The 12,192-nt window shown below is 54.4% G+C and overlaps 2 protein-coding genes across 2 annotated transcripts; one reads left to right on the top strand and one right to left on the bottom strand.

Annotated features, from left to right (window-relative positions):
• Positions 1-1,282: 1,282 nt before the first annotated feature.
• Positions 1,283-3,175, bottom strand: BDZ83DRAFT_746512 (aspartic peptidase domain-containing protein; the record flags this gene model as incomplete). Its single annotated transcript, XM_060513281.1, has 3 exons — positions 1,283-2,273; positions 2,350-2,911; positions 2,971-3,175. The coding sequence occupies 3 exons, from the start codon at positions 3,173-3,175 to the stop codon at positions 1,283-1,285; spliced, it is 1,758 nt and encodes a 585-aa protein (XP_060371638.1).
• A 4,753-nt stretch (positions 3,176-7,928) lies between these two features.
• On the top strand, positions 7,929-11,670 carry BDZ83DRAFT_687587 (uncharacterized protein). The gene is made up of 2 exons (XM_060511280.1): positions 7,929-8,393; positions 8,450-11,670. Exons 1-2 carry the CDS (start codon positions 8,179-8,181, stop codon positions 11,556-11,558), a joined length of 3,324 nt encoding a protein of 1,107 aa, XP_060371637.1. The 5' UTR covers positions 7,929-8,178; the 3' UTR covers positions 11,559-11,670.
• Positions 11,671-12,192: the final 522 nt, after the last annotated feature.

The raw sequence follows: 12,192 nt of genomic DNA, 5'->3' as shown, positions 1-12,192 counted from the left end.
GCTCTCTCTCTCTGTACTCGGGGATTGAGACACGTGTCTCGACTCGGGGATCGACGAATGAGATGGCCTTCCACCGTCCCAGCATCTCGGGAATTTGGAGGCGTCGGGATTGAAATACTTTTGGACACATGCAGAAACGCCTTTTTCTGCAATTGTCTATGGAAGGGGGTTCGTTTGTGGGCAGAGGGAAGGAAGGAGCATTTAGGTAAAGCAGAGGAGAAGGGTGAGGGTGAGGGTGGGGAGGGATTCTACAGCATTCATCACTGGTACTACCTACCTCATTCAGGAGTGAGACATTTCACGGACGGTGTACCCTGCTTCCGGGGTCCCTCCAAAATTGTGGCTACTTCAAATTTGCGTGCTGGCTATCCCGCACCTTCGGGTCCCGGAACGGCGGCATGAAGCAACGAGGAAGGGCCGGATGTGGTCTGGGAGGACCTGGACCCCTCGGATGGGTGGTCTAGAACCGGTGTTGCTCCCTTTGGGTAAAGTAAGGTAGGTAAGCGCATTACCCTAAGACAGAGGAAACATTAGAGACAAACTACGTCAGAGCAGGAGATGTGAAGGATGGGGGTCATGCTGAGGTCAACGGCGTTTCCCGGAGTTAGTCCCGACGCAGTGTGTTTGGTCAAGGGCACCTTTACCTAGTCGTCGGCCAACGCCCCGGTCTCTAGTCTCACTTCGTAGTTAGGCAAAGTGAAAGGCTTCGTCACCAATTCGACCGAACACAGACAAGCAGAGGCTGGTGTGATGAAATATGTACGTTTTTGTGTCACCATTCTCAGTCTGTCACAGGATGCAGAGTGAGAGAACGAGAGAACGAGCAGAAAGTGTGGTCCTGAAACTTTTTTGAATTGGAAAAATCATGCCCCCCCGTCTTTTTTCCTTTGGTAAAGAAGAAAAAGAGGCCTCAAGTTTTCGTCATTGGTATCGTAACGGGTCATCAGTGAAACGTCCGTCCTAGCTAGACATCCAGCCCAAAACACCAGCTTTGTGAAGAACCATTCTTCAAAAGCTCATGGCCAGCTAGCCAGGTAAAACCATACCCCTCTCTGTGTGTCTTGTCTGTATCAACGATAGACAGATTGACACACGAGGAGGAGGGCGTCCATTAATTCCTCCTCACCCCAAAATGCCCATACCGTCCCGTAAATGCAAAGTTGATAATGAAAACTCCCCAAAGAATGCAATGCCTCCCGAAACCTAAACAAAGAAAGGGTATCGTGTCCTTAGCCTTTTTTTTTCTCCTGTGGTGTTCACAAAATCATCTCCAAAGCGCGACTTAGAACGTAATCGTGATGACCAAGATGGCCAAGACGCTCATGAACAAGCCCATGAAGACCTGGTCGCTGCCCAAGAGGGACGAGGCGGCATTGTGAGAATCGGAGGAGCTCGACGAGGAAGGATCGGTCGTGGTCGGGGCGGCAGTCGTGGTGCCCGTGGTTGTCGAGGAGCCACTGCCACCGCTGCCGCCGGTGGCTGCTGTGGGGGTAGTAGCGGGCGAGGAAGCGGGCGAGGCGTTACCGGTCGCGGAGGGGGAGGATGACTGGGGATAGGTTGTTATAAATACGAAATCAGAGGGAGTCACGAACTTCGGACTCGGGATTGGGGGGTTTGTGTAGGTCGAGCCAGTCGGGGCGTCGGGGAAGAGCCACGGGGAAGTGGTAGTAGCAGTAGTAGAAGAAGGAGGAGCCGAAGAAGAACTCACTGCACCAGGCGCGGGCGCGACGCTGCCGTCCGGGGTGGCGGGTCCGTTGCAGAGTCCGACGAGGCCGCTGGGGACGGCATTCTCGCCGTTGGTGATGGCGATGATGTCCTCCTTGCCGCAATCGGCGGCCTGGGCCATGTGGATCGCCTGGTTGTCCCAGTCGAAGACGAAGTAGCCCGCCTGCATCATGCTGTCGCCGAGGATCTGCTGGTCGGTGGTGATGACGAGACCGACGTAGCACTGACCGTCCTTGGGACCCATGTCGAGGATGAAGTCGCTGAGGGGCACGCGGATGGTTTTCTTGCCAAAGGTGAAGGTCATATAGGAGTCGCTGCCGCCGTTGGCGAGGGTCGGGGTGCGGAGGGAGCAGTCTGCGGTCCAGTATCCGCTGTCGTCGCTCACTGCCTTGAGGTCCGCGAGGATGGGACGCGCAAGAGCAGGATGGAGGCGCGTCAGGGTAGTACCCGAATCGAGCATAACGTTCGTGTCAGCCGCGCCGAGGTTATAAGACTTGACCGGCTGGTTGGGAAGAGTCATGCCCACAGCGGAAAGGGTGGCTGCGAGACTGGAGTTATGAGTTAGTATGAAGAGTCTGGTGGCAATTTCACTTAGTGAGACAGGAGTGGGAGGCCTTCACTTACCGAGGCTCACCTCTGAGGCCAGCGACCATGGGAACCTTTAGAAGCTCTCCAATGAACTTGCCCTTGTCGAGACCGCCATAGATGAGCGCGCCAGAGTCGGAGGAAGAGTGGCGGAGATCCAGCGAAAACGCACGGCTGCCGATGATGTCCTGATCGGCCAACGTGTTGAGAATCAGGCTGTAAGGCTTGCCCTTCTCGAATCCAGCCTTGAGATCAGGAGCCAGGCCCATGATGCCGGTGGCGATGCCATCGCTCTTGGTGACGAGGCCAAAGGTCTGGTTGACGATAGCACCAGCGCCCATAGTGATGGTGTCAACGTAGTAAGCAATCTCGGCACTGGTCTGAGTGCTGGCGTCCGAAGCGTCTCCGTAGTTGAGTCTTCGAGCTCCAATGGGGCCAACGGCCGGGGTGCGACTCTTGGCCGGGTTGTACTGGCCAGCGGCGAGACACTGCTTGGCCTGAGAGGCAGAAGGAGCGGTGGCACAGTCCGGGTTGACCCAGAGCTCAGAGGAGCCAGTATCGAGCAGGACAGTGACCTGCTGGGCAGGAGTGCCGATCGAGACTATTTTTTTTGTGTGTCAGTCTGCTCAAAGGAGTAAGAGGTAGCAGGAAAATACTCACTATCAGTCGAGTAGTAGAACTGTTGATTCTTGAGAGTAATCTCGATGGCCGCTCTCTTGTCAAGGTCGCTGTAGTCGGGTCTGACCTGTCTGACCGGCATGGCGATGAATCCCTGGCCCTCAGCGGCGCGAGGGAAGGATAAGGCCGTGACGGAGCTCACAGCCGCACCGGCGGCGGTGAAGGCGATGAAGACTCCAGACTTCATCTTGGGCAGCTTTCGATGCTCTCGTTGTGGTTTTGTTTGGCTTGAATGAGATACGATAAACCCAGCGATGAGATACCGAAGAAGAAAGAATAAAGAAGGTAAAGGTGGGGAGGTCCCGAAAAAAGGATTGTTGAAGCTGAAGAGAACCTTGAAGAAGGGGGAAAAAAGAGATGAGGCTCCGTGGATCGGGGATATCCAGTGGATAAAAAAGAAGGAAGGAAGTGAGTGTAAGGTAAGGAAGGTAAGGTGTGGAAAAAACGCCACACGGAATCTCCAGCTTCTTAGGTCAATGAGGTGTGTCGTAAGGCAGAACAGCTCAGCTTGACCTAGGTGGGTCCCGGCTCCGGCCCAGGTCGTCGTGGTCGCTTCTGGGGATGAGTTGGTGGTATCGACTTTTGAGTCAATACTAACCTGAGGTATCTGCAGCAGAGCCATTCGAGGAAGGAGCGCAAGAGAGGGAAAGGGCTCCGAGAGAGTCTTGAGTGTGATGAGTCTTGATGCATGCACACGCGCTAGCTGGCGTTGGCGTTGGTTGGGCCTCAAAGGAGACAACATCATAAAGAGGGACATGTCTCTCCTCCATCTGCCGTCCCCTACTACAGCCTCTGCTTGCGGTAGCCTCAATACCAATAATTCCATCCCGACTTCCGGTTCCTTGGCTAGATTCCTGACCGGTACCTCAGCACGCGTGGCCAAGCTTCTGGATGTTCTTCGATCTCCACCCTGGCTTACTCCAGCTGGCTAGAGTTACACAAAGAAAACGGGCAATGGACCAGCTTGATTGCTGCATGCGACCTCTCTTCTTGGGCCCAGGTTCTCTTCCCATGTGGACTTCCACGTGAGGTTCTGGCCAACAACTCGCGAGACTACTCGTTGAAATAGAATCAATATTGGAACCATGATGGTATTGCGGTAGTTGAAGTTATGCTTGGAGAAATGATCGTCAATCCCATCCTTAGTTGCAGGAATTCGGTCAAAGGCACGGAGAGCGCGCTCTCCAGAAATGTGAGACATTGCCCCGAAGCCGGCGACTAACGGCCCGGCCGGCGCTTGGTTCCCGCTTTGCTGGCCATTCCATAGCTCAATGGGTCACTAAGGTGGACGGATTTCTTAGCAGCTTTGCTCCGGAGAAATATCTCAACATCAAAACTTCAGTAGTCTTGCCTGGCTGGAATAGGCATGAGATCTTGTTTTCAACTTGGTCGTTTGTGGCCTCTTGCAGCCATGGAATTTGACACTAGCATCTTTTGAGATGATAAAATAGGCAGAATTATCCTCAATAGAGTAGTACAGCGGTATTTACCGCCGGGTCGGTTCCCTCAGCTCAAGATGGGGCCGCCATGTGGCTATTTGAGCCTCCCGGACTCGGATGACAGCGACGGGTTCGGAAAGCCACCTCGTCTCGCGTGACAAACACCGTTCGGCTACGTCATCGCAAAAGAAGCCAAGACGACTGCAAGAAACCATAGGTTGAGATATAAGATTGGCTCGGATTCCCTTTTCCATCATGTCCTAATGATATGGTCGGTGTAGCTCGGTGAGCTTTCCTTCCATCTTCAGATCTGTGATCGTCGAAAGAGCTCCACCAGCAAAGTTGAATTGTCCGGGGAGCGTTGCACTTGCTTTAGGGCCAATCATGAATTGACAACCCAACCGCCTCTCTCTTGACAGGTGTGACGTCGTATCCAAACGCTTGTTTGACGTATCCGGCACAAGACCCTCGCTATGTACTCCTAGTGTCCATGGGTGCGGATACTGAAAGAGATGAATGCTTACGAACCGCGACTCTTGCGCCCAACGAGACCAGCAGCGCTGCGAAAGACTGGATACTGATCCTGTGGTTTACTGTTCTCCTCCCGATACATCCCGGAACATATCTCTGTACAAGTGCTTGCGACTGGTCTTGTCGCTTGTGCCAGTATTGTGTGTGACGCTGCGGCAGGGCTTCAAACACCAGTGGAATCCATTTGCGTCCAGCACCAATGCTCCTGGTGAGAAACTCACAGAGGCCCGGGAGGGTCCCATGCCATACTGCAGGTGATGCCGGCCATAGGATGGGCCGCTTCGGAATTCTCGGACTCGAAAGACTCCGGGCATCACGGGGGATGCGGAGCAGCGGCACGCAATGGGGACGGGCTGTATCGTGATTGGTTGCGGGTAGAGGGTGCACACCTCTCGCGAGGTGCCTTGGCAGGTCACCTTGAAGAATCCGTCATACTGCTTGACAGCTCGTCCTAATAGGGCAGCGTTATCACCTACCTACATGCAAGTGACAGCCTAAAGTAGCGTAGGCGGCGGGCTGTCCACGGTTGAACTGAATATGAGGGGACTATTGCCACTCTCTGAGGCATGGGTTGGAGGAGGCCATTCCGGGGCTGTTTGTGAATCTGGATCCAAGGTGGAGGCATTTTGCTGAGCTGGCAGATGCAGAGACATGCTGTGGAGAGAGACTTGTTGGAATTGTAGAAGCGAGAGCGTGCATTTCGACTGAGGAGCGATAGTTGGCGTGAGACTGTGAGGCGACTACTAGCAAGGCACGCTCCTAGAGCAGGTTTCAATTGTGAGGTCGGACGCGACAATGAAATCGGAATCAAGATGTTCCATTGACAGAGTGAATCATAAGGCTTTAGACGTGGGCGTGCGAGAAGTGGAAGCTATTAGAAGGGGTGCAGTCGGGTGCTGACGACATCAGACGGATGGAACGGCGGTGGTGACGACCGACGGGAGCTGTATGGGTCAAAAAAGTAAGGCGAGGCAGGAGAGGTGCAGGTGTACTCCGTAGGTGCAGGTGCAGATGCAAGTTGGAAGGAACGAAGAAGGAGAAGAAGATAGGTACGTATTTGTTAGGTAAGGCCGTCAGAAGGAAAGTGACGCGAACTTGGAAGTGACCTTCTTCCACGTGCCTTTCCGTGTCCGCTGCCCATTCACCACCTGAATGTATTGATTCTCACTCGGGCCGCGACGATCGAGCACATGAAGATTCCATTTCTTCGCGGGTTTCGACACTTGATTCCCGACTCATGAAAGCTGGGTATCCCGTAGCACTGCTGTCGATTCTCGCCTTGCCTGAGGTCAGCTAGACCAGGTTTCCCAAAGGTGCAGATAAGCGGGCATGATTGGCGGCCTGTGTGCAAGTGTCCGAGCACCTTGTAGGGACTCTCCGAGGGGCGGGATCATCCCAGGCACCTGTCCGTCCCAAACACCCGCAAGACACCCTGGGTGGACCACATTCCCGTCTTCCAAAACGACGCAAAAAACAGACCAGAATAGACGGGGGAGATCGCTGTTTTGTTTTGGCCCAGTCAGTGTCTGGGAGCTGCTGCATCGTGAGGTTTACCCGCCCGCCGCAGGTCTCAGTATATACCAGGGTAAGGATAGGGCACCGAGGGCATTGAGGGACTGGGGGGATGGATGGCCTGTGAAACATGCATCCAATGACAAGTGCGTCTGCATGAAGTTGAAGAAACAATCAAGGTACCACGCTGGCTTCTTTCACCTGCGAATTCCTCGCTTGAAGGCAGCTTTACCTTATTGTCGATTCAAATGCAGAGCTTTGCATTCATCAGACAAAGACCTCCCGTGTCTAGGTTATGTTGGCGCATTGCGGTAAGGTAAATACAGCCTGAATGCTTGTGTCACTGCCGGACGGCATTTGTTGTGTCTTTGATGGATGCTAGATTTTCTTCGTGTCTTTAAATTTGATGAGAAGTAAGCTCTCATACTTGGGTAGACTAACGCGGCAACAATCGACCATTCCTCAGTAGAGGTTTAATAGTATCACATGTATTGGGTGCCATCGTGCTTTTGCCCTGTACACACCTCCATTCTAATGCTGCTGTGCGAAAGCGATACAAGCCCCTTTTGCCCCTCCTTCACCACAGGGCTGTAGGGGACTCGAGAGCTCAGACCAGGCGGCGTGTAATAATACCTCCCATCCATGGGTACGCAGTACGTACGGATAGGTGAGAATCCCAACCACCTCGCGCTTGCGAATCGCAGCAAGCAAACAGCAAACGCGTATCCCGCTGAGAGCCGGTCTGTCGGACCTGGGGCGGTTCCCCGAGATTGCCATCTCCTCATTCACACAGGAACTTGTCCCTCTTGGGTTCGTAATCTCATCTTCCATCGCATTTTCCTTTCCCACGTGTGTCTGCCCATCCCAGCAGATTGCTCATTTTGATACTATCTTGACTGTACGAACGCAAAAATCACTTGACTGTATTCTTCACCTTTGGCTTCTCATCCGGAAGCTGACTTCAATACAGGCACTGGTTTCGCATCGGGTAGCGTTACCCTCGTTCTCGAAATGGTTGAGGCCACATGGCGAGGGCCGGATGGATAATCGGGTAAAAATGATGACGACGATGCAGTCTGCAGCGGGTTGGCAATAAAGTGAGAAGGTGGTGCGGTGCAGACAGCAATTTCGGCCCATTTCACAACGAATAAGTCCCGTTGCATTTGCACCACTTCTCGAGCCAGCCCAACTTTTAAGAGAGTAGCTGGGAGGTTGGCAAACTTACACAGTAACCCAGCCTGGAAGTGTACCAGATACCCACAGGCTGGCTTTCTCCAGTTGCAAGGTTAAGGGTATGGTACACACATGGTGAGGTACCCATCTCCCCTGGCCCTCGCAGTAAAGGTACCTGACGGAGCACGTCCACGCTTACCCCCCCGTCAAGCCCCCCGTGCTGGCTTGGCCTGGCCGGGCCTTGACTGGAATCTGTTTCTGTCGGGTCTCTTGTCTGCCACACCCAAATTATTGCTTGCTGGCTTCTCCGTTACGCCTGCTCCCTTTCTTTTTTTGACTTTGTCCAATGCCTCACTCCTTCCTTGCTTTTTGCGATTCAACCCGACGAAGACGGCGACTAATTTTCCAAACTTGACGCGACGCCTTTCACTCCCTCTCTCCAACCTCGATGCTATTTCGTTGCCATCGTCTACTACCGACCAACAGGTAGCCCTCCGACTCTCCTCGCTCATCGGGCCCCGATAACCCCGGCGCCATGAACGCGATCCAGCAAAAATGTCGACCGAAGCACCAAGTGCTGGTCCTCAAGTGTTATCCAAGGACCAACAAGGGCGCTGTTGATGTCAAGCCGAATTCTAGCGAACTGAGCTACCTTCTGTTTTATGCTACCTCCCGCCGTTCCAAGATTCAGAAAATTGGCGCCTTCTTGGAGAAGAAGACGGCGAGCGATGTCTGGCGGCAGCGCATCGGGTTTGTGAACCTCCCTAGGTATTGAGAGATCGCCTTACTTACTGATCCCCTTGTAGAAATGTGCAAGTTACCCTTCGAATTCTCACGGCACTGATCGAAAAGGCCCCCAAGGACCTGCCGCTCGTAGCTCCCAATGTGCTCAAAATCCTCGACCTCATCCTCGGATCCAAGGACATCACCATGGTCGAATCCTCTATCCCCACCTTTGAGGCGTTTTGCGAAAACCACGATGCCTCGTCCTCCTTTGCAGACCAAGCTTATCTCGCCCAGTACGAATCGATCGTCCGCACCTACGCTTCGCTGGCCTCGACCCGCGAAAACCCTGGGAAAGGAGCTTCTAGCAAGCCTGTGTTGATGCGATGGAGGAACGCCGGTCTCGAAGCAATCAGGAGCGTTTCCTCTTCGGAAGCTCTATCGACTGTCACTGGCCGCCAGTTTGACGTGATCGTTCCCGTTATTTTGGACAACCTATGGTGGGATGACGACGAGCTGCTCGACACGCTCCTATCGCGCATACAGATGGAAGAAAAAGTGCAGGCAGAGAAGCTTCGCCGTAGGACGAGCGTCGCAACTGTGGAAACCAACGATACTGGCGACGCCAACCCCATCGCTCTCACGGGCACTGCTCACGATGTAGATAGGCTGGCGGAAGAGGACGTTGGTGTGCTCGCCATGCAGTGCCTGAAGCAGATCTTTGTGGCGCCAAACCGACCACAGATTCATTCCGCGACTGGTGCTCTCATTCAATTCATCGAGGATCGCGTCGCGAACGGAAACACGGTTGTCAAGCCGGACGAGAAGCTAGGCCAGGATCACGGGTGGGCAATAAGCATGTACAGCGCAATCACGAGATGGGCGCCTGTGCAGGACCGCTATGTCATTCTGGTGACGGCCATGGATCATCTGTCGAAAGCACCTGTCAAGGATGACAACCTCAAGCTTCATCTGTCGCTCACGGCTATGATTGGGTCCTTGCTGCGTTCCGACGTCAACTTGATTGGACTGAGCGCCATGGACGTCTTGCTTGGTCTTGTCCAGCACATGAAGAAGCTCATTCAGCTGCCAGAAGGCTTTGGAAGAACTGAGGGAGAGCCCGAAGAAGCAGTCTCTACTCTTCAAGGATCCGGTGACGTATTCGCTCAGCGAAAAGAACTCCTCGAGCGAATTCAACTTTGCATTGGAGACCTGGCGACACACGTCTACTACGCAGACCAGATTTCGGATATGATTTCGACGATCCTTCTCCGACTAAAGCCCTCCAAATCCTCGAGTACCAGCTCGTCGCCACAGGCCGAAGCCTCTGAGCAGCCCTCCTCCGATGAGATGACTGCCAGCCAACCCCAGCTGGAAACGTACCTTTCCCGTAACGTTGGCAAGACCGCTGCCTTGAAGGCAATCAAGAACATACTCCTCGTTGCAAACCCGCGAGCACAGATGTCCGGCAACTTGAACCTGTCGAGAAATAAGGTCCCCATTCAAGTTTGGGAGAACACACACTGGCTTCTGCGGGATCCAGATGGCGAGGTCAGAAAAGCCTACGCCGATGCGCTTCTGACCTGGCTGGACCGCGAGACAACGGCGGCTGATTGGAAGGCGCGGGACGAAAACTCTCAGCACCACCGGTCTTCTTTGAAGAACAGCCGCGAGCTTCAACCTGCCAATGTTGCTCAACGAGCCGCATCAAACGCATCCAACCGCGAGAAGCCATCGAGGCACCGCTCACACTTTCTCCAACTTCTCCATATTGCAATCTACGACAACGCGTTGCAGTATGTTGACTATGACCCGGATATTGTTCTTCTTCACGTGCTGCTTACGAAGCTGGTGTCCCAATTGGGTGTCAACGCAGTCCAGTACGGATTGCCAATGGTATTCCGTCTTCAGGAGGACATTCCAGACGCAGAGCTGCCAGTGCAAAAGGTTCGCCTGGGCAGTCTTTGCCACGGATATTTCTGGGCTGTGACCGAGAAGTTCGATATCGAGAACTCTGCCGTGGGACGCGCCATCACGAACGAGGTCATCCGAAGACGCAGCAAGCATTTCTGGACCGAGGGTGTGGCTATCCCTCCGCCAGCCCTAGAGCTCCTCGGAACGCCTGGAGTTCCCAAGTTGCAAACCAAGCTGCCCGCCACAGAAGTTGAGAGCGAAGCTTTGCTGCCATTCGATGACCGCGCATCGTTTGTAGAGAGTATCACTGTGAGCTATGCAGACACAACTATCTCTCCGCCGAGCAGTCCTCCTCAATCGCCCGGGCGGAACTTTTCGCACCCCATTCTTAGCACCTCAATCTCAGCAACGCCCGCGACGCCCGGGTCGGAGCTGCCAACTATGTTCCGCGAGCACATGTTGACAGACTGGTCAAGGGATGCGGCTATGCTAGCCTTGCAGGCGGGAAGCAAGTCAGAGTCGCTAGCTGGGTCGAAGAGCGGCACGATGGGAACCAACCGACACCACCTGACTGTTAATGGCGCTAACGGGCATGGACAAACGGGAGAGTCTTCACCGCTTGGCAGCCAGCGGAACCTTCGTCCGAACTCTTCCCAGGTTCCTGGGGGCTTATCTCCCATGGGCAAGCTGCGAAAATCCAGTGTTCGAAGTGGTGTTTCGCCCTCGCCGTCGGATTCGAGTCGAGGTGTAGTTACATCCATTGATCAACTCAAGATGGTCTTGACGGGCCAGGTGCCGGCGACGCCCATTGGCACGTCAGCTGGCGTGCGCCATGACAGCGACAGCGATAGCATGGTCAGCTACGACTTTACTCCATCGGAGCTTAGCTTCAACCCGGCGACATCTCAACCAGAAAACGGTGACGGAGCCTCTCTTGGAAGGCAGAGGTCTTCATCGGCATCACGCAAGGGTGGGCCGCTCAACTCCAACCCCTTGTACGAGCATAACGAAGACGAGGACGTTCCACCAGTGCCCCCACTGCCCGGTCACATTGGTGGGCTGACGTCCTCGGTTTCTATTCAGGATTACGCAGTGAAGCCAGCGAAACGAGTACTCAGTAGTCGCGGCGGTGACAGTTTATACCAGGGTTCCACGAGAGGGGATGGGACCATGTCAATGGTGTCGGGAGGAGGGATGGATTTACACGACCTTCTTAATGGGATTGACAGCAGAGCGGGAGAGCTCAGTTTAGGGAACGTCACGAAGCCGCCTTACTAATGGATTTGGGCGAGGGATTCAAAAAATTTGTATTGGTACAGCTTGGCGTAGAAGTATAGCGAGGCGCGCAGCCGAGTTCTGACAGTTTAAGATAACAATTCTTGAAAGATCTAACAATTCGTCAATGTCCGAAGCATTCGAGAGGACCCTGGAATTTTAACCTCGTACACCGAGGCTTCACCGAGCTCACCTCCCGAGACCGTCCCGCATTCTGATGTCACGCTAAGGTGCAAGCCAATCAGACCCCTGTATACCCGACCGGGGCTAGCCGCGAAGCTTCCAAAAATTAATTCAACGACCACTTGTAGTCTGTGGCTGCAGCTCCCATAGCTCCAATCCACATCTACACACCACGAAAGGGCATACCATCACAATGAAGCCGTCAACACGCATCCCGCTGCGCCTCTTCACGGCGACGTCTTCGCCATTGGCTTCGTCAGCCAGACAGTCTTGTGCCCTCCATGCGCGCGCCATCTCGACGACGCCCCTCAAGCCCGCCGAGGTCGCGCCCGTGGTCGGCACCGGCCCGCCGCCGGAACCGCCCATTGCTGACATCGCCGCCGAGGACCGAGCTGCGGCGGCGCGGATCCGGGTCGAGAGGCGGAAGAAGCAGGCCGAGATGCTCAAGCACGCC

Source organism: Colletotrichum acutatum (genome assembly GCF_030867785.1).
Source record: "Colletotrichum acutatum strain CBS 112980 chromosome Unknown BDZ83scaffold_2, whole genome shotgun sequence".
NCBI lineage: Eukaryota > Fungi > Ascomycota > Sordariomycetes > Glomerellales > Glomerellaceae > Colletotrichum > Colletotrichum acutatum.
The sequence above is the reverse complement of the archived record's forward strand: the minus strand, read 5'-3'. Positions and strand labels throughout refer to the sequence as shown.